Source organism: Mustela nivalis (genome assembly GCF_964662115.1).
Source record: "Mustela nivalis genome assembly, chromosome: 1".
NCBI classification, from domain to species: Eukaryota; Metazoa; Chordata; class Mammalia; order Carnivora; family Mustelidae; genus Mustela; species Mustela nivalis.
The window spans coordinates 58249212-58270771 of NC_139020.1; the positions used below are offsets into that span (position 1 = coordinate 58249212).

Consider the following 21560-nt stretch of genomic DNA (forward strand, 5'->3'; position numbering starts at 1 on the left):
CTATTGGTTAAATTCGGCCTTAAAACATTAAAAAATTTTTTTTTCATAGGTGACATCTGGAGAAACTGAGTCACATTTCTCAAAATCTTCATTTCTGACATGCCTGTGTGGAATTGTATAATATTTCTGGACGTGAGAAGAATCCATCTTGAAGCTCCACTTTCCTTTCCAACTAATGAACTCTGAACGGAGCCAGAAGGGGCGATAGTTTTACAAACAGTTAAATTTCAACATAGCAACTGTCATTCAGGTCATATGGAGACACTAAAGGTAGTAAATACATAGTGGAGAAGGTTTAATTTGACAGCGGCAGTAAAGCCATAGTTATCAGAATGGCTCCACTGGTCAGGGTCAAATTAGCCCCTTTCCCTCTTATTTTCTTTATCTGCAGCATGGAATCACCCCTTCCTTCTTTTTCATAAAACCGCTTGCCTTTCCCCCCAGAGCACAGCGTTTTTCTGGCTTCCCGCAACCCGTGCTCTCTGAACTGTAACTCCAAGACTCCCCAAGAAAAGCCTTTGTTCTTTTTTTCGGTTTCACCACCTCCTGTTACTTCACACCTGCTTGACGTTGCGAGTTGCGGGTCCTGAGTGCTAAAGCCCAACGGATGACTCCTCACCTCCCCCGTTTTCCTTCTGTCCTTGAAATTAAAGTGGAAAAAGTGTATCCCCCACCCCACAGAGCTTTCTCACTTTCACCAACCGTCCCCTCGAGAACTGGAAACGTTTAAAGGTGGGGGAAAGTTGGAAGCTCGTATCAGGGCGGAGACTGGCCCGCCTCCCTGAGCCAGAGACGCTCGGCGCGCCGCGGTGAGATCCCCCGGGCTTTCCAGCTGAAGCCGGCAATCGCGCGCGGCCGGGAGCGACGATGGGGAGGCCGGTGAGCGGGGCCGGGCGTGGAACCAGGGCGCACGGCGGGGGATGTCGCGCCGGCCCCGGGGACGGCGGCGGGCTCCGCGCGTCCGGCTGCGGCCGGCCCGGGACTGGTTCGGCGCTGGCCTCGGGGCCGGCGCTCTCCCCGCGACGCTTAGCCTTGCGGAGAAGAGGACTTCGCCTCGAGGAGGGTGGTTCCCAGGCTGGTCCTGGAGTCCCGGTACTCGGTGCCAGTTGTCCAGGAAGGATGCTGCCAGTCGGGGGCTTGGGCGACGGAGACGCTTCTCTCGAGATCACGGCGGTCCTCCGAGGGGAACTGGGCCGGGAGGCGCGCGCGGGCGGCCGGCGGGTCCTCTGGGCAGGCTGGCGGCTGGGCTCCCAGGCTCCGGCTCGGACGCAGGAAAGCACACCGTGCTGTACTCTGTCCCAAGAAAGGGATGGCTGCTTTGGCTCCGTGTGGGCACACAAAGCTGGGGTGGGCGCTGCAGAATTCAGGGCTCGCTGTCTGCCGGAGACGTCTCTCCCTCCCGGATGCACCGGCCTCTTTTCTCCATCCTTCGGTCCTTTGCCTTGTGAGCCAGAAAGGGCCAGATAAATCAGGGTTAAACCCCAGAGTATCCAAGAGAGACAGACATTTTGTTTATTCCGGATCTGAATGAGCGGGTTTTTATTTACATTGGGATAATTGAAAAGAATCGTAACAATACAAAATTAAAATCCAAATACAAGTAATACCTCAAGGTATTTTTTTTTTCTATATATGGTTTATTGGCAAGACAGCACGGCCAGTCATTTCAGTATCTTTCTTAACAAAGGAGAATGGTGGCCTGGGAGCGCGTGTTTACTCCGCGCACTGGGTACTGCTAATCTTCACAACCATCCTTCAGAGGAGGAATGGTTATGTGATTTTGCAAATAAGAAAACAAACAGAGAGGTTAATTTTCACGAGTCCATGCAACTACACATGGTGGGAGCAGATCTACACCTAGAAACTCAGGGGGAAGAGGCATGGATAGGAGCAGTTGGCTGCCAGAGGGAAACTGTCAGGTAAGACAGGTCTCTGGGAGCCCTGGCCCTCTTGGCAAGGGGTAGACGTGGATTTGTCCATTTTCATTTTGTACTCTCTATGTGTGATTTGATTAGTGGATTTTTTTTTTTTTTAAGTTACCGAACATGTTTTGGGATTTACTGTACCTTAGTTAGGCACTGTATTAGTCGTTTACATGCTTAATTCTCATAGTAACCCAATGTAATGACAACAATTTTATTTAGTGCTTACTCCTATCAGTCACTATTCTGGGAGCATTGCATGTGTTAACTTGCTTAGTCTTTTTAACAGAAGGGTTGGTGCTGTTATTTTTTACTGCATTTTGGGGAGGTAAAGTCATTGTCCTGGCTCACACATCTGGTATTTGTATTAACCCCAACTCGTCAGTCAGCTAGAATAATTGTGTATATATTTAATAACAAGGCTTTCCTTCTAATTCCCTTGCCTCAATAATTGTTTTTTCCCTTCTTCAACATTCTTGGCTCCCATCTCACACACTATATGGTGTGTGTCTTATCCTAAAACACAGATTTTTACTCTGAGAGCCAATCCATTCTGTATTCCTCATCCTCTTTGCTAGAATTTGGGTTTTCATGTGTGGGAGAGGCATACGGTTAAAAAAAAATGGTGTGGAAGTAGAGTGGCAAAGAAGACTTAAGTTTTGGAAGCGAAGGTGTTGAGACAGCAAGAGCCTAAGCATTTGAGTTTTAAAAGCGTCAACATTGGAAAACCAAGGACATACGTTTTTCCAGATGGGAAGAACGCAGGGGATGGGGGAACCTTAAAATACAAATAAGGTTTGTATTTTCTAGGCTGGGAGAGCAAAGAGGGCCTGACACAAGCTTGTGTTCTGGAAAGGCAGGCTTGTACCTGATCCCTGTGAGTGGGGAGGGAGTTCAGGAGCGTGATAACTAGAACTTACAGGGAGGTGCTGAAATCTAAGAACAGAGAACACCTGTGCCTTGCTTATCTGGGGCAAACTCTGGAAAGAGACCAGTCTCCTCATCGTGACAAGGCAAGAGTAAAACAGAGATGGACAGATCCATGGGAGTCCAGGCAGAGAACCTACAGAATTTCCCTTTGCCCCATATAGGGAGAACCCAGGGGCATGGAATCTGGAGAATGAAAGAGGATGAGAGAAGGCACTTTCTTTCTTTCTTTCTTTTTTTCTTTTTTTTAATTTTATTTATTTATCAGAGAGAGAAGGCGAGAGAGCAAGCACAGGCAGACAGAATGGCAGGCAGAGGCAGAGGGAAAAGCAGGCTCCCTGCTGAGCAAGGAGCCCGATGTGGGACTCGATCCCAGGACGCTGGGATCATGACCTGAGCGGAAGGCAGCTGCTTAACCAACTGAGCCACCCAGGCATCCCGAGAAGGCACTTTCTGAGCACAAGGTTTAATTGCACAAATCTTGATGACCATGATGAACGAAGGGCAACCCATCCATCTTAGAGAATGCTATAGTAGATAGATTGTGACAAAGGACTAGTAGCTCTGTCCCATGACTAGGCATTGTGTGAGCCTCCAGGAATGGAGATGCAATGCCAAAGATTGGGACAGTAGTAAAGCGTGGGGGTGGCAGGGGCAATAATTGACAGAGATGATGTGATACTGACTGCAAGGAAGTCTCTACCTCTAGTTGGAATGGCAACATGAAATAGCAACGAAATTCAAGTAAAGATAAATACAGAGAAACCTACATTTCTTACACATCTCTAGTATAGAAGAATGTGTGTGGGGGGAAACGACATTTCTCGCCTGTACCCGTCTAACACACACATGTAGATCAAGTGAAAGGATCCGTGGGGCTACTGTAGAGAGAAGTTCATCTGCCTACATCCCACCCTCTCATTTTATAATAAAATGATACCCAGAATAACATTCAATTAAATGTCATCAAGTAAAAATGCCAAGGATTTCTGCCTGGACAGATGAACAAAACAATGAAGAAAAAAAAAAAAAACCAAAGACACTACTTTTTTGTTGTTTTTTAAGATTTATTTATTGATTTGAGAGACAGCACACGCCCACAAATGGGAGAGGGAGAGAGCATCTCAGCAGATTCTGCCCTGAATGCAGAGCGGGTGGTGAGGTTGGATCCAGGGACCCGGAGATCACGAGCTGAGCCAAAACCAAGAGTTGGACACTTAACCAATTGTGCCCCTCAGGTGCCTCTGGATATTACTGTTTTTTAAAAGGTACGGTTCATCTAAAACTTGTAGTATTTTCAGGGACATCTTCTTCAGCAAACTTCAAGGCAGTCGTATCTTTCTGAAAAGTGGTTCCAACCCCTGAGTTACCGTCTTTGATATTAACGGATGTGGATTATTTGGGAAATGGATGCTGTCCAGCGTGTGTCATCTCTGTGTTTTTTGTGTGTATCTCCGGCAGTCTGTTTTCCCCACCCATCCTACATCTTTGAGACCTGCTCTTGACAGTGGTGGTTTTGAGAGCGAGGCCTCAAAGTGCTAAGGGTTGCCATAATGCAGGAGCCATATTGCTGCTGAGCATGCTCTTTTATTTCTTCCATCTGTAGTCTCTGGTTCTGCATCCACAAAACCAATGTTATCTGGTGGTTAAAATGTTAGCTGCAGCATTCCCTGAGGTGGCCATGAGATTGAAGCTTCCTTAGCTTTTTGTCCATATGCAAATGCCCATGTCTTTGCTTTGCTTTCTGTCTTCAGGTGTTCAGGAGGTCCTTCTGTCGTCTGTCTGCCTACAGATTGATTTGGTTCTTTGCAGCAGTGATGCCATGCAGGGCGAAAGGTAAAAAGATACCCAGTTCCCCTGCATGGGGTCCAGGGAGCACAATTTCTGGAGGGGAGACATCTGGCTAGTGTTGTTTGTGCTGTGCTAGTTCGTTTGTCTGCATGAATTATTTAAACATGTAATTTTCTTGGAGGAATGGGAGTGTTTCTTTCTGCTTTCCACATTTTTGGTTTCGAAATGGAAAAAGACTTTGAATATTTAGAAACTGTTTCTAAGGATAAAACCAGACATGAAGAAATTCTTTCTAAATGAAGATGTTTTTCACCTATCAAAACAAATGAGTTCTAAATGTTATTTAAATATAATTTCCTATGTTTATAAAGATATGGAAACACTTTGGAAGTCTGAATGAATATACTCTTCGTAGAAGGTAATCTGGTAGTAAGCTTTTAAACTGGGCATACCCCTCCTTTGCAGAAGACTGTGGAAAATAATGAAATTATTACATAGGTTCACAGTCTATATAAAGTCTATATAAAGCATATGCCTGTGCTGTCCACTTATTCGTTGAGTTCCCTCCTTGTGCCAGACCTTTCTCCTCTGTTCCATGGGAAAGCATCCCCTCACTTCGCTGACCTTCTGTCACCTTCCATGTGCTGTTGCTTTCTAATCAGCCGTCACAGTTGGAGACAGGGCAGGCTTCTCACCATCCATAGCACAGGCTTTACCAATGGACCAGAGGGACTTTAAATGGCATTCCATAGACGCATCAAAGAATTGTAGACTTTCCATTAAATTATTTCTTCCATAGTCAAATACAAAAATCACCTAAGAGGTTGAAACTCTAACTTGGGTTTCTCTTCTACTCTCCATTCTAAAAGCAGCAATTTCTTCAAATCTCTTCTCTGCAAAATCTCAACAAACTTTCAGAAAACCCCAACAACAGGTATAGCCTCCAGAAGTTATCACATCTACCAAGAGTGTACATCCCTAAAACAGTACTTCTGCAGTACTCCTGGGTTCCAATTTGTGTCTGTTGCTATACCTACCTTGTTTGTCATCCTTACCTTAACATTTTTGAAGGGCCACTGAGAGGATAGTGCTTTTTTTTTTTTTTTTTTTTTTTAGCTAATTATGCTAGCCAACATGTTCTCTCTGTTACTCATTTAAAAAAAAAACACAGATTTTGGTGTTTTTTTATTAAGTCTACATGTTGTCTACCATTTCATTAATTTGTGCTTTTATCCATATTAATTCACTTGTTTTTAATCTTTTGGGGGCCTGGGATGTTTGGATAAATGTGTGTACTCATTTTTCAATCTCTCTTATGTCCTAGTGAAGTTAGGATTAAATATTTCCTTCTGAAAATGGCTTTATCAATTTCTGTGGACTTTAATACATTCTAGTCTCCTTGTTATTTATGGTAATTGATTAGTCTTGCTATGATTTCTGGTGTAATTAGAGTTGAAAGAAGTATGTAAATTTCTTGTTTATTGCATTGTGATCAGTGTGCAAGATCATAGGGTAGGAGGTTTTTTTTTGCATCCTGTTTCAAGTTCAGTTTGGGGGAATGTTTGTAAAGATTGTGTGTTCTCTTTGGGTAAAAGTTTGTAAATACATACTTATATATACATGCACATATAATTTTTATATGTAATGATTTATATATAAATATTCACTTCAAAACTTTTCATCCTTATATTTGACTTTTTTGTTTTATCTATATTTTTCAATTTATGGAAGTGAAAATTCTGAGAAAACTATGGAAAATTATTTTTGTGGATTTAAAATTTTTCTTTTCAGTTCTATGGTTTTTTATATGTTTCATTTACATTGTTAGGCACAGAAAGGTTTGTTTGTGTGTTTGTTTAAGGATTTATTTTATTTATTTGAGAGAGAGAGAATGTGGGGGGTAAGAGGGGGAGAGAGAGAGAGAGAATCTCAAGCAGAGTTCTTTCTGAGTGCAGAGCCTGACCTGGAGCTCAATCCCATGACCCTGAGATCATGACATGAGCTGAAATCAAAAGTTGGATGCTTAACCGACTGGGCCAAGCAGTCGCCCCAACATAAAGCTTCTTTTATCATTTTGGAGAATACATTTTTGTCCCTCACAATGTTTTTGTCTCCCATTCTTCCTTTTCCCTTCTAGTAAGTCTCAAAGTTCTGATGCTGAAACATTCCCGGTCTTTGAATTTTCTGTGCCACATTCTGGAAGAATCGCATGACCTGTGTTTCCTACTTAGCTAGTTTACCCTTCAGTGATGTCTGTTCTGCTAAGTCAGCCAAATCGTTAAGATTTTGCATTTGTCATTTTCTACAACTTTGATTTCTACTATTTACAATGCTGGCTTCTTTTTACATTTAAGATATCACATTTATTCATGTCAAAATGTTTATTGATTTATTATTCATTTGGCATGAGTTCCTGGGTTTGTAGAGTTTCTTCTTCTCTCATTGTCAGCTTTCTCAGATGTCTGCCTAGTTGTTATTATATAAAGATTTCCCGCTGAATCATCTATCATATCAATATGAGTAGCCAGCACTGTAAGGGGAAGAAGTTACTGCCATGCCTTATATTCTGCATGGCATTAAGTAAAAATGTGGGAATGCGTAGATCATTATTTGGTTGTCAAAGCCTTCTGGTACTATATAGTCTTCTGAAACACCGTCTGGTATATTTTTCTACCTTCGGTCCCTATATTCACACTGCTTCCTGGAGGCAGACCCTGCTGTTGCTGCCCCTTCTTTGTAGGGCGTGCATGTGGAATGTATAGGGTAGCTACATCTTCTTCACTTAAACGGATCACTCTGCCAATTGTCCATTGGCCCTTCCTTGCTTCTGTACCTCTAGGCATGAACACTCTTGGTGATGCTTCTATTCTCTCTGGCAAATTTTATCTCCAACCTCATTTTCATACTTTCAGCTTACAGGGATTCATTGAGGCATTTCTGTCACGAGGGTTTGCTTTCTTGTTTTTTTACTCTGTTATTCTGAAAGTAAACATATTTGAACTTATATTTCTCTAGCAATATCAGGGATGTAGGTAAATATTTTCTTTGCATTTTCCTCTATCTTTTCTATGTTTAACTTTGAACATGCATTTTTTAATCAGAAAAATGTGAATTTTTGTGTATTAACTTTTAAAATATAAATGTTCTTTTATGATTCCATGATAAAAGTGGTGACCCAAAATGAAAAAAGGCCACTGAACACACCTGCTTCCTTAAGATGCTCTCTGCAAAATTCTGAGGAAGTCTTGATTGTGACATGGCAGAAAATCAAGCCTGTTAGCCCAGAAAACATGGTCACCTTCAGCAAGAACCATGGGGTTGTGGTCCAGCCCGCCTATAAGGACAAGATAAACATCACTGAGCTGGAACTCAAGAACTCAACCATCACGTTCTGGAATACCACCCTGGAGGATGAAGGGTGTTACAAGTGCCTCTTCAATACTTTTGGTTCTGGGAAGATCTCAGGAATAGCCTGCCTCACCCTCTCTGGTGAGAATCCCTGGGAATACATTGTCTCTGGCTAGAAATGTTATTTTCAAGAATGTTTGGAACATGGTGGTAGTGCCTAGTTTTTTAGGGTGCTAACCTCAGAAAGTTTCATGAGAAGACGCTTAGCCTTTCATGTCTGCTATAACTGTGGTTATTGTTATTTGGAAAGCTCACGGGGCTACCCTGAATCTCTGGCTGGAGTTATCTTTGCTCTGAGGAATGGTGTTGTCAGCAAGCGTAAATCAAGGACCATAGTGGGGATAACGGTTCTTCATAAGTAGGGATATGATTCAGACCTGGCTTTGCCATTAACAGTCATGTGACCCTGGGAGCGTCCCATCCACTCTCTGAACCAGAGTTTATCTATCTGCACAGTAAGTACTTAATCAATCATCTGTAGGGTCATTAAAACTCTAACAGTTTTGGATCTAAGGACAGAGCCAGATTGGGCCTCGCCAGAGCCAGTCATTGTGGTCCCTCTCATTTTGTTTCAACACATTCTCTCGGGCTTGGTGAGGGGACGTTCCACAGAGACCCTTCATACCTGATGTCGACTAGGTATTTAACTGGATAACAAGCACTCTTTTAAACCCAAGAGGCTTAGTTTGACATAATTCTTTTCCTTTTAACTGACACATAGTTGAGATCAAGAATTGAGAAGTAGCAGTCAGGGTAACTTTGGAGCGTGGCACACTTGGACCTAGTTTTAGAAGGGAAAAGAGTCGTTCAGACAGGGTTATCAGGAACGTTAAAGTGAGAGTCTGAGCACACCAAGAATACTGGACACGGAGTAAGAGGAGGATAAGTAAACGAATGCAAGGGGGAGGTATGGCAACAGCAAAAAAAAAAAAAAAAAGGTTTCCTTCACTTATTTCACCGATAATGAGTACTCTCGGTATGATCTTATGCCAGGTTTTCTTCTGGACTCTATTTCTTTTGTTTTCTTTCTCTCTTTGCCTCTTTGTCTCCCCTTTTTCCTCTTCCCCCTCCCTCCAATCTTCCCTCCTTCTTTCCTATTCTTCCTTCCTCCTTCCCTCCCTCCCTCCTCACTTTTCTTCTTTTCCTTCTTTTGTCATTTTTTCTCATTTCCGTTACTTTTTCTTTTCTTCTCCTTTTTTTTTATCATCTCTTTTCTATCCTCCTTCACTCATAAACTTTGATATATATATATTTTTGTTGTTTGTTTGTTTGTTTGTTTTGTTACCAGAAAACTATACTTCCCTGAGTCTTGCGGATAGAACCCTGTTCTTTTCCACACCGATCCTTTCCAGCCACACCCGGTAGCTTCCGTCTGGAGCTTCCTTTGATGCTCCAGAGAACCCTGCCACCCAGTCTCACCATGTCTCACCACGTCAACCACACTCCTCTTCCTTCAATTTTATCTGTCTTCCCCTACTGCCCATTGACTTTAGTAATCTGAGTGTTCTTTGGAAGAAGCCACAGTCCTCTGGCCCCATATCCTCTAGCCCACTGCCCCCCCCCCCACCTCTTGAACCTCTAAACACAGACCAGGCTTTCCTTTAGCTAGTGGCCTTTAATTATCTTGTAGGCTCCAGAGCAACCACAGGAAAGCCATCCTGTGTTTGCTCAGCTGAGATAAACTGTGTATTCAAAGTACACAATGAAAACGAATTCATGGGTCAAGGGACTTTTTCAAAAGGAACACGGTAAAAGCTGGACTAACATAATATGCTTTTCTTGTAAGCTAGTCATTTTCTCTTAATTCCATCAGGTGATCTCCAAGGTCCTTTCAACTGTCATTCTGCGATTTTCTTGTTATCAGCAGTGAATTTCCAATTTACCTTTTCTGTAGATACTCCAAGCAGGGTCTTTCCAAGTCTCCTCCACACATATCATTCCCTGCTCCAGCTCCAAGCAGAGAAAAGCCATCTCTAAGCAGCAGCCCCTCTGTGGGCTCTCAGGTCTGAAACCGCCCTGGGGCTTCTGAGAGGTCAGCCTCCCTCTTTGGCAGTGCTGACAGGTGACCTCTGTCAGACTGTAGAGGGACACCCAGAAGAAGCCAGAGATGCTGCATTGCCTATGGAAAAGGAGAACAGAATAATTAGGTTCTGGACTATGTGGGAAAGAGGATCCTCTCCACCCGCTCAGCTAATTCCCCTACAGACAAACTGTAGAGAGGATTTTTCTTGCTCCAGGTTTGTCCTAGGCCAGTTTCTATCCTGCCGGCTGGAGGATTAGACACAGAACGAACTGAGGAGCCCCAGTTTGGGTCAGGTGTGCCACATCTCACCTCTTGAGCCCCCAGTGTCTTTCTGTAAAGATCTTCTTCCATCCTCTGAAGAGAATGTGGTGCTTAACTGATGGCAGACCCTCTTTCTTTCTTTGTTTCTTTCTTTCTTTTTTTTTTTTTGTCCCAGTACAGCCCACAGTGTTCCTTCACTATAAATTCTTCGAAGACCACCTGAATATCACTTGCTCTGCCAATGCCCGCCCAGCCCCTGTGATCTCCTGGAAGGTGTCTGGGTCAGGGATTGACAACAGTACTGAGGTTCTCTCCCACCCCAATGGGACCACATCTGTCACGAGCGTCCTCCAGGTCAAAGACCCCAAGAGTCAGGTGGGGAAGGAGGTGGTCTGCCAGGTGCTTCACCTGGGGAACGTGACCAGCGTCACGCAAACTATGGATAAAGGTAAGAGAAGGCTGTGGGTGGATCCGTGTCCATACAACTGGCAAGTGGTGAATGTTCTACAGAACCTCTTGGCCGCTTAGCCAAGGAGTTCATAAGGGAGAGAATGGAGTGAGTGGGGAAAGAAAAAGAGAGTTGAGGAAACGAGTAAAGCCAGTTTTACTTTGGTAACTGTGGTATGTTGCCCACATACCACATGCATTTGCTGAGATCTATCTGTGCATTTTTTTTTCTTTCCCCATGCCGCTAACGTCTGTTGGGTGCCAGGTTTGGGACTGTTGAAACATGACAGTAAGCAGGCCTTTGTCTCTTTGCTCAGAAAGTTTTGATTCCACTGGGAATATCCAGTGGGCAATGATAAAACTGTGTGAAATGCTTCGTTGGAAAGTCACGGTGCACTCCGGTTCACCCTGGGAGGACTGAGTGGGGAGGAGAGGCTCAGCTCGGTCTGGAGGCATCAGGAAGATTTCCTGCAAGAGGTGCCATCTAGGAGGAGGGCTCTGCATCATTTACACTGTGGAAGAGGGGCCACAGATCTTTTAAGAAAGGGGTTGATCTGAGAATGTTTTCCTCATCCCTTTGAAACAAACTGCCTCCTGAGCAAGACCCTTTTTTGCTTTCTTGTGTTTTTCTCTCTAAGCTTCTCGCTCTGGACCTCATGGACACAAGAAGGGAGGCTTGTGGGTGGGAGATTAAAGGAGTGGTAGTTTTAGGCACTTTGGGAATAGCCACAATTTTCTTTCTCTGTGTGGCTTTGAAGCACCAGTCATAAGCTTCCTCCAAAGGTACTGATGCTTTTTTCTTCAAGGAGAATTTTTTTTTTTTTGAAGATTTTATTTATTCATTTGAGACAGAGAGATAGAGACAGAAAGAGCATGAGCAGGTGGAGAGGGAGAAGGAAAGGGAGAAGCAGACTCCCCGCTGAGCAGGGAGCATGGTGCGGGGCTCCGTCCTGGGATGCTGGATCATGGCCTGAGCTGAAGGCAGATGCTTAATCATCGGAGTCACTCAGGCGCCCCTTTCAGGGAGCATTTTAAGCACTAAAGCTTGGGAAAACTTTCCCCTGTCTGCCTTATGGATGTGGTGGCCTCTGGGGCCCATTTTTGGTAGTCATTTTTGGGGTCCTTGAAAAAAATGAACTAATCAAAATGTCAACATTTAAGTAAATTTGGGCAAAAGATTTGTGGTCTTAGATCTGGACATTTGTAAGATATCTTCATTTTCAGCCAAGGCAGAGGGTAAATTCCTGAAGAATTTCTTGTTCTGAAGAACAAGAAGCTGAAAAGGAACATGTCTTGTCCAAGAATGCCAAAACTGACTTACGTTATTTATAATGTTTATACGTCATTTGTGTAACATTTGTTTACTCCACAAACATTTACTGAAAGTCATCCATGCTTCAGGCATTTATCATGCATTGTAACTATGGAAGTTAGATGCATCTCTCTCTGAACAGGTTCAATTGAATTAGGTAATGTGACAAATCCCCTACGGAAGGATGGGGAAGACGCTGGGAACTATGGAATCAGGAAGCTCTTTCTCTGCTGTAGTATTGTGGAGTGACATTGAGGAGCCTTTGGAAAGAGAATTAATAACAAAGACATAGATGAGAAGAGATACAATAAAAACATTGAGATGAGTTGGGGTTGGAATCATGAAATTCATGATTTTTTTTTCCTTTATATTTCTCTGTATTTTCTGCAACTTCTTGAGTAAATACATTATTTTAATGGGCTTTGACCTCTGGCTAAGCTTTGGTTCTCCCCCTTACTAGGCTGATTTGGGGGCTTATTTAGCTTCTCTGAGCCGCAGTTTTTGTTTTGTTGTTGTTGTTTTTATATGTGAGATGATGATAATAATACCTAACTCTTGGGTTGTTTTGAAGATTAAATGAAATAATACATTCAAAGCTCTTAGAGGATAGTAACCACAGAAAATATGTGGTTAGATTATTATTAACATAATGTTATTGAAATAATATGAAAACATGAATGGAGACCTCAATAGGTATATATTTGAAGATAATTTTCATTGAAAGCTCCACTCTAGGAAAAACTTCACGATTGCTTGACCACTTTTTGCCTCAACAGTTTCTGCTTATGACTTTGTTTCTTCTTTCTCTCCCTTCACCATCTATAGGCTTTTGGTTTTCAGTTCCGCTCTTGTTAAGCATTGTTTCCTTGGTAATTCTCCTGGTTTTAATTTCTATCTTATTATACTGGAAACGTCATCGGAACCAAGACTGAGGTAAGTTATCACAGGAAGTACAAAGAAGGAAACAAATGATTTTTTTTATAGCACTGTGGGTGGCACAGGAAGATGTAAATAAAGGTTGGCAACCATGTGTTCTGCTTGTTGTTGCTGGTGTTTTAGAAGACTTTGGGGTTCATTTTCATGCAGTTGGACATTAAACTGGATATTTCTGCTTTCGTTTGCTAAGATCATTTAATGGCTAATTATTTGTAAGTTAAGAGTAAGGGTTGTTGAGAGCAAATGTGGAAAATATTTGTCTGATCACTGTAGAGTCAGCTGATAGTAACACCAGAGGAAAAAATTCTCAGTACCCATGCTGTATTCTTCTGCCAGTTAATGGGAAAGATAATCTCTTTTCCTTTTACAGCACTCCCCAGGCCAGCTACTTCTTGTAAGAGACTCTGAAATTTTCCAGTATACTCACTAATTAAGTAGTATTTTCTGTTATACTCTAACTATGTGTCAAACACTAGAGGCAGCATACAGGTGACCTAGACTTATAACTAGGTCATGTTATTCTCTCCTTATAGACTATAAATTTTTCTCTGTCCCTTCAACAGCTCTCACAATGTCTTATGTATATTAAGTGCTCAATAAACTTTCATTAAGAAAGTGAATGAATCATTGGATGGTTGGATGGATGGGTGGATGGATGGATGGATGGATAGATTCTCCAAGTGAGGTTTTCAATTCTCTTTTTCTTATTTTATTTTATTTATTTATTTTTGAAGATTTTATTTATTTATTTGACAGACAGAGATCACAAGTAGGCAGAGAGGCATGCAGAGAGAGAGGAGGAAGCAGGCTCCCTGCCGAGCAGACAGTCTGATGCGGGGCTCAATCCCAGGACCATGGGATCATGACCTGAGCCGAAGGCAGAGGCGTTAACCCACTGAGCCACCAGGCGCCCTCTTTTTCTTATTTTAACTTCAGTACCTCATAAAAGCTGAGTCTAAAATCTTGGGATATATTATAAAATGAGATGCTATAAAACAAGAGGATTCAATTAGAGAGAGAGAAGTATTTTTTTGTTTGTTTGTTTTCGGGAGGCAGTGCATAAGTTATTAAAGTTAATGCAAAGCTTCAGTTTATGGTATGTGTGATGGGGATTTCCAAGGGTTAAAAGGCTGATAAGGTAGTTTTTTCCATCTCAGATGACTGAAAGATAGGGAAGGAAAAAACTGTTGGTTTTGTTTTTGTTTTTTTTTTTAATTTCTTGGTCTGAGAAACTTCTTTTTTTTTTTTTTAAGATTTTATTTATTTATTTGACAGCAAGAGAGAAACAGCGAGAGCAGGAACACGAGGAAGGGGAGCGGGAGAGGAAAAGCAGGTTTCCTGCCGAGCAGGGAGCCCGATGTGGGGCTCCATCCCAGGAACCCCGTATCACAACCTGAGTGGAAGGCAGACGCTTAATGACTGAACCATCCAGGAGCCCTAAACTGTTGTTTTTTTTTTAAAAGTTAAATCATAAGCTCATATTGTAGGTTTTTCAGACACTTAATTTTGCCTTATGTAAACTACCAGATTAATCCTTGTGATTTTATAAGAATAGCAACAGATCTTCAGTGTCAATGACCCCTTTGCAAAAGTAGATAAAAGAAACTGTTCTGTGGGAAAAGGAGATTACAGATCAGATAATTTTATGCATATAAACATAGGCCCATAGAATTCATTAGTGCTCTGCAGAATGTCAAAGGCAGAAGGCTCTTTGCTTTTACTTTACCCCAAAACATCATTTTCCCCATTAGGACTTGAAGCCAGAGAGGGAAATTGACTTCCTTCCCTAAGATTACACAGCTAATTAACAACAGGCTTAGGGCTAGAACCCTGGCTTGGTCAGCTGACCTCTGCCAGAATGTTCTTCCAGCTCTGATGTCCTGGAGTCCTGACTTGAAAGGCACTATTGGGTTGCATGTATTTTAGCCCTTGCTTGCTGTTATTGCTATATTCTTTTGGAAAGTGTGAGGAAAGAAGTATGAAGTGTTCAAATTCATCTTAAAAAGTCCCTGTTGGACAAGAATCTTATAATACAATCATTTAAGCCCAAGGTAAATTCCACTAGAATGGGGCACTTGCAAAATCATGGTCCTTTGTTCATTAAGTAGGTCTTGGGTTTTCTGGAAAACACTATTGTTCAATGTCTTTTTCCAGTTCCTGAAACAAGGGGAGTAAACTTAACTTTGTTTCCGAACTTTTTCTCATTTATGAAAATAAACACCTGAACATCTGTAGAAGCTTGCAAGCACTGGGATTGCCGTTTACGGATGATGCCTTCATGACATATGACCAAATAAGTTAACTACATTCAATGTTCTGTGTCACATTTTGGGTGACTGAATTTTTTTGCTGGTTTCAAATATTTTAACAGCCAGATCATTTGGTCCCATTTACTTAAATAGCTAGTAAAACTAAGTGTCGATTATGCTGGAGACTTAAACACTCAAGACCAAAACTGAAGTTATACAAAAAGTTGGGAGAAAGAGAAGAAAACCAAGTGTCAACCAAGTTGACACTTTAAATTTCTTTTAAAAATTCTGATTATCAGGGCACCTGGGTGGCTCAGTGGGTTAAAGCTTCTGCCTTCAGCTCGGGTCATGATCCCAGGGTCCTGGGATCGAGCCCCATGTTGGGCTCTCTGCTCAGCAGCGAGCCTGCTTCTCCCTCTCTCTCTGCCTGTCTCTCTGCCTACTTGTGATCTCTCTCTGTCGAATAAAGAAATAAAATCTTGAAAAAAAAATTCTGACTATCAATTTGTGACAAAAGCGAATGGACCTACTGCATTTGCTTCTCTTTCCTTGCCCTTACTTTGGGTTTTCTCTTTTTATCTTCTCTTTTTCTTTTCATCCTCCTAAACACCTAATGCTTTTGGATGGGCAGGGAAACATGATCAGTCAAAGATGACACTCAGTTCCTGAACCCAGTGACTGGAACAATGGTGATGTGTTTAAAGATAAAGAAGTGAAAAGGGGGAACTGAATGTGTGTGAGCGTGTGGGTGCTTGTGTCCAAGGTTCATGCAGAGAGAAAGAGGAGATGAGGGATGAATTAACTCTTGAACTCACTGAATGTGAGTAGAAAAGAATCCTCTCTAGGAAGCTGCTCAGTGGTAAGATGAATCTAGTTAAGTAAGGTTTGGCTCTGTTAAATAAGGAAGTACGGCAATGGCAAAGTCTATGTTAGATCAAAATCACTTATTCTTTGCACACAAAGCACAAGCAGATGCATAGTGTTGGGATAGAGGCATGATCTCTAATGATGAGGTTATTTTTGTGGAAAAAGTAGACTCTCTTTTTCTTGAGATCCTCTTTAATGCCAAAAAGAATGGTGTTCTTTTCACCAGTAAAGGTGCACTCTGGAGGAAGGTATGATGACTTAGAAGCATTTTTCTCTTTGTAGCATTCCTGATGGAATCACTGCAGTTACTTCCCATGAGACTACAGCAGTAAGATAATAGGTTGAAATGTTTTCAAAGAACATCCTCTTTTCTTTCTCTTTTGTGAATCCAGTGCTTTATTACTAAAATAGAAAGTGAAAAAATGAAATAAAATTTCCTAGGGAAATTTTCTCCCATTTTATAACAGTTCTTGCTACTAAAGCCATGTTGATGTCATAAAATTTGCCCCTTCCACATATACTACAATGAAATTAAATTTGGGCTTGAGAATAACCTTTTATTTCTCATTAGTCAACCCAGCAATGATTACATGCTTCCCAGAAACTAACCTCACTTTGGAGCAGATCTTAATAGACAGATAATCACCTCGGTCTTTGAAATTTTTGCCTTGAGTCCTAGTTTTCTTTTGTTTGTTTGAGCCGAGGCAGAATTGGCAAACAATAGAAAATTTAGACATTCTTATGAAGTGCGTATGCCAAATTTCACTTTTTCTTCAAGTACTATATCAAATAACAGAAATGCCCAATGAACAATATAATGAAATTAGTGACCAGTTAGGATAAGACAAAGAGTATTTGCTTCTAAAATAATAAGAATCTTTGCATTGTATATAAACTGTACTCATGTCTGTCTCCCTGAGGCAGGCTGCATGAATGGTAGCCAACATCCTGCTGCAGTTTCCTCATAGCTCCAAGCAGAAGAAATGAGGTGTTTTAATAAGAAAAATGTGAGGCAATCTTTATTGAACTGCTTAGGTCAAAAATGCTGGGAGAAATCTTGCATTCCAACATATTTTTCTACAAGAGTTTACCCTTGAAAAGGGGCGGAAGCCATCCATCATATCAAAATGTCATGACCAGTTGACAGAGTCACTCGCCAGCAGTACCTTCAGTCTCGACCTTCTTGCCTACGCTGTTCTGTTTTTTACCACAGACAGCAGACACTGGAATTTTTGGCAGGTTTTAAATATTCGAGTTTCTGGTAGAGAAAACTGTATTTATTTACTTAAGATTACACAAAGAATGAGAGGTAGCACCAAGATAAAATCCTAGATCTTTTCATGCCTTTTCAGTTTAGGTGCTGGAAACCTGGTAGCCCAGGAAAAGCCCCTGGAAGGTCTACTTTGTGACCATTTCCAGCCCAATGTCCTGTGAGTTAGTATCCAGAGAACAAAGCTCAAGGTCTTATAAATAAAACACATGTCGATTATTTGGAATTCTTTGACTTTCTTTCTTTTTTTTTAGCTTTTTTTTACTTTTTTTTTTTTTTTAACTTTTAGTCCTAATAGTCCTAAGTGATTCTGCAAGACATTATTTCTTAGAATTACTTATGTCCCTTGGAAAGAGTCATGGTCTCCCCACTTCACATTGGGTCAGAAATGTCCTTATCTTTGCCAATGAAATATGCACAGGTGTATTCTATTCTTACTGATCCTTCTTCAAATATGTTAGGATAGACATTATAAATGTTTGAAGTTAATATCTTGATCTTTCTTTTATCCAGAGCCGTAGAGGAATCACACAGAACCCTGAAAAGTTACACCCTGGTCTACTTGAATCTGACTCAGGAGGAAGGCAGGAGGAAAATGATGGTTCTCTGAGGGACAGAAAGAGCAGAAGAAGTAGGGATAAAAGACCCAAGAATTTCAAGATTTTCTACTGCCATCTAAGCTACCCAGTGGTTGTGGGAGTTCTAAAAGGAAGTCGTTTTACCTCTCAAGTCTGTTGTAGGACTTGATTTTGTGAAGCAATGAAGTATTGTGCTATTGAATGGAGACTGGACTTTGAATCAGTAGCCACAATTCAGAGGCTGACTCTGGCTCCATCGAAAGCCAACCCTCTGTTCATCACTTTATCTCAATGAGCATCCACACCTGCATCTAGAAAATTAGGAAGTTGGGTGAGATAGTTTACCATTCTGCTCTAAAAACTGATGTAATTCCAGGGGAAAAAGGAATCAAGAAATGAAGAAGAGAAAGGAGAACACGGGAAGGTGTTAAGGACCAAAGAACTTTTCTGAGATGACCTTTCACCTTTCTGTTGCTGTTTGATCTCTTCCATATAGTTCGTAGGTCCACAAGTGTGTTTCCTCCTCATGTGGTGGTGGTCGTTCTCTACCTGCTCACTGCTCTGTTAGTGAGTGATCTTTCCAGAACCCTTGGTTTCACTGCTGTCCTTCATGCCCTTCTGTGACTGACGTTTAGCACCATGAATATGAAACTGAATTCACTGCAAAGTAACATTGGCAACCTTAACTTTGCTTATCTACTTGTATAGAAGAATAAGTATTGTTAGCCCAGCAGCTCACATTTAAAAAAAAAAAAAATTCCTGTCCCATTTGACTTATAACAGGATCCAGTTGTATACCAATCATTGTGAATTCAAAAGGAAATATATGATAAAATAAAAAGAGGCATTTAGGAAGTTTCAAATTCAGTTCAAAGTCAATTCAAATGCTTCTCTTTCCTGGCTTCTTTTCCCGTGCATTAATTTCTCACAACAGTAGAGAAGGTGCGTATGGGTTTACAAATCCCTTTGTTCTAAATATATTGTTCTTAACTAGTGGAATATTTTTGAACTCTTAAAAATCACAAGACCAAATTAGTGACATTTGCAGTGCCCTTTGCTTTCTTGTCTCGGCTCAGTGACCTAAGAACTAAAGTATATGTTGTTTTCACTATTGAATTGGGTATTTGTATATTTAGTAAGCTTTTCATATGTTATTTAATTCTGTATTATTTCTTATATTTGTATTAAGATACTGGATGATTTAAAGTGTCAAATCTAAGTGTTTTGTTCATGATACTCTTTTGGAAAATGTGGACATTAATGATAATCTTTAGATTTTCCCTCCGTGTGGGAAAGCCTCCCCTCCCCTCTCTTACCCACTAGAAGATGCCAGTAACGTTTCTGATTCATCACAAAGTCACAAATCAGATAGGTCACAAATCCTGATCTAGCCAGGGGAAGCTCCATCAAGTTGAAAACTGTGTCCTTTGGATGTGACCTCATCAATGTGAGCGCACTTCCTCGTATATGCTCTTTTGGTTTTGTTTTAGATATCAACTTTGCAAACTGATTAGTTTGCTACAGTTCTGAATTTAATCGGAGCTACCACCCTGCCCTGTATCTCAACGGTCAGATCAGGCAGGATAACTAAAGCAGCAATTCTCAAAAATTTAGAATGTGTTTAAAAACATTATTGAGGATCCTCAAGAGCTTTCTTGTAAAGAGAAGTGTTTGCTGATACTTACATTTGAAATTCGTGCTTATAAATTTTAAAAACGAAAATACATTTGCATGCATTCTATTAGCCATCAGAATGACATCAACATTACACATCCCATAGTTTCTGGGAAGTTCCACATCATGACTATGGGAGAATGAGCGTGAAAAAGGCAAATGATGTAGCGGCGTGATGATGCCAGGTTTCGGCTTTTGTGGACCCCCTGAAATGGTCAATGGACAATAGTAAAGACTGCTTATTTAAAGAGTATTATGCAAAGGAGGAGACCACCTTTTGAGAAGATTTCATGTCTTTCCCAAAGAAACTCTTTATTAAACAGATATATTTATAATGCCTAAGCATTCCATTATTTCATCATAACTTAATGCAGAGAGCCCTAGGACTAATCCTTCTTCATCACTAATACAGGAATACCTCAGAGATATTGTGGGTTTGGTTCCAGACCTCTGCAAAAAAGCAAATATCACAATAAAATGAGTCGGATGCATTTCTTGGTTTACCAGTGCATATAAAAGTTAATGTTGACAGTATATTGCAGTCTGTTAAGGTTACATTAATGTTATGTCTAAAAGAAACTATGTGCACACCTTACTTTAAAAATACTTTATTGCCTGGGCACCTGGGTGGCTCAGCGGGTTAAGCCTCTGCCTTCGGCTCAGGTCATGATCTCAGGGTCCTGGGATTGAGCCCCGCATTGAGCTCTCTGCTCAGTAGGGAGCCTGCTTTCCCCTCTCTCTCTGCCTGCCTCTCTGCCTACCTGTGACCCCTATCTGTCAAATAAATAAGAATAAAATCTTTAAAAAAATACTTTATTGCTAAAAATGCTAACCATCATCTGAACTTTCAGCAAATCAAAGCCACTGATCACAGACCACCTAAAAAATAGAATAGTAATGAAAAAGTTTGGAAAGTTGCAAGAATTACCAACATGTGACACAGAGACGTACACTGAGCAAATGCTTTTGGAAAAATGTCACCGATAGACTTGCTTGAGGCAGGGTTGCCACAAACCTGCAATGTGTAAAACACGGTGTCTGTGAGGTGTGATAAAACAAGGTACACTTGTAATTCAATTAAATTGGCTTATGAAATGGCTTATCAGTTACCTTGGAGGATATTGAGAGAGTTGGACTTAGAGTAATAGGTTGTGATGGACAAGACCTGGGAGGGTCATAGCCAGTGAAGGCAGAAGGAGGAAGGAGTGACCCGAACTCTGTCCAAGAAAGCGGATGCATGGGAAACACATTTCTTGCTCCGTGACTCCTGCCCCCTCACCCCTGGGAGGAGCTCATCAACTCCTCCATGCTTATTCTGAATGTTCCAGCGAAGGGTACTTGTTCTAAATTTGTGAATTGGAAAGAGGCAGTTTGGGCTTTGCATGTTTATGTAGGACTGGGAAAGTTGTAAACATTCGAGTCACTTAGAATAATTCAATCACATATTTCTGTTGCTGGTAAAAATTTAGAAAAATTCCAAGGTGGTGATAAACCAGCCTCAGAGGCAGGAGAAATCAAAGGAAGCCTTTGTGCTTAAATAGAACTAAAACTGAAGATGAGAATTTGGGGGAGTGTGTAAAAATTTATTAGTCACCCACCAGGCAACATTTTATAAATATAAGTTTAAGAGTACAAAATCCATATTGTAACTAGAGATCATAAAGCTTTGGTTAAAACAGTTTTCTTTTTATACAAACAAACTTTCTTCTATGGCTATTCTTAGCCTTCTAAGAAAGAGATTTAACTTTAAAAATAAAGCTCCCTAGGGGTGACCTGGGTGGCTCAATGGGTTAAGCGTGGGACTCCTAATTTAGGTGCAGGTTGAGATCTCAGTGGGGGGGGCTCCATGCTCTGTGGGGAATCTGCTTCTCTGCACCCCCCCAACCATTCATGAG

General features: G+C 41.3%; 1 protein-coding gene across 3 annotated transcripts; it reads left to right on the forward strand.

Annotated features, from left to right (window-relative positions):
• The first annotated feature begins 109 nt into the window (after positions 1 to 109).
• On the forward strand, positions 110 to 20002 carry CD200 (CD200 molecule). Of its 3 annotated transcripts, none has more exons than XM_082735054.1 (6): positions 110 to 879; positions 4604 to 4685; positions 7809 to 8129; positions 10508 to 10780; positions 12917 to 13024; positions 17927 to 20002. In XM_082735054.1, exons 1-5 carry the CDS (start codon positions 868 to 870, stop codon positions 13021 to 13023), a joined length of 795 nt encoding a protein of 264 aa, XP_082591180.1. In that variant the 5' UTR covers positions 110 to 867; the 3' UTR covers position 13024; positions 17927 to 20002. The 3 variants fall into 3 exon arrangements, with proteins under 3 accessions (XP_082591180.1, XP_082591181.1, XP_082591179.1); XM_082735053.1 differs by lacking the exon at positions 110 to 879 and adding an exon at positions 1721 to 1919; XM_082735055.1 differs by lacking the exon at positions 4604 to 4685 and having other exon boundaries at positions 117 to 879.
• The last annotated feature ends 1558 nt before the right edge of the window (positions 20003 to 21560 follow it).

Bases quoted from the DNA above. Each gene is read 5' to 3' on its own strand.
- CD200 (XM_082735053.1), top strand. From the start codon at position 1,881: ATGGATAGGAGCAGTTGGCTGCCAGAGGGAAACTGTCAG. The intron at 1,920-4,603 runs GTAAGACAGGTC...TTCTGTCTTCAG, and splicing joins TGCCAGAGGGAAACTGTCAG to GTGTTCAGGAGGTCCTTCTG. The intron at 10,781-12,916 runs GTAAGAGAAGGC...CACCATCTATAG, and splicing joins CACGCAAACTATGGATAAAG to GCTTTTGGTTTTCAGTTCCG.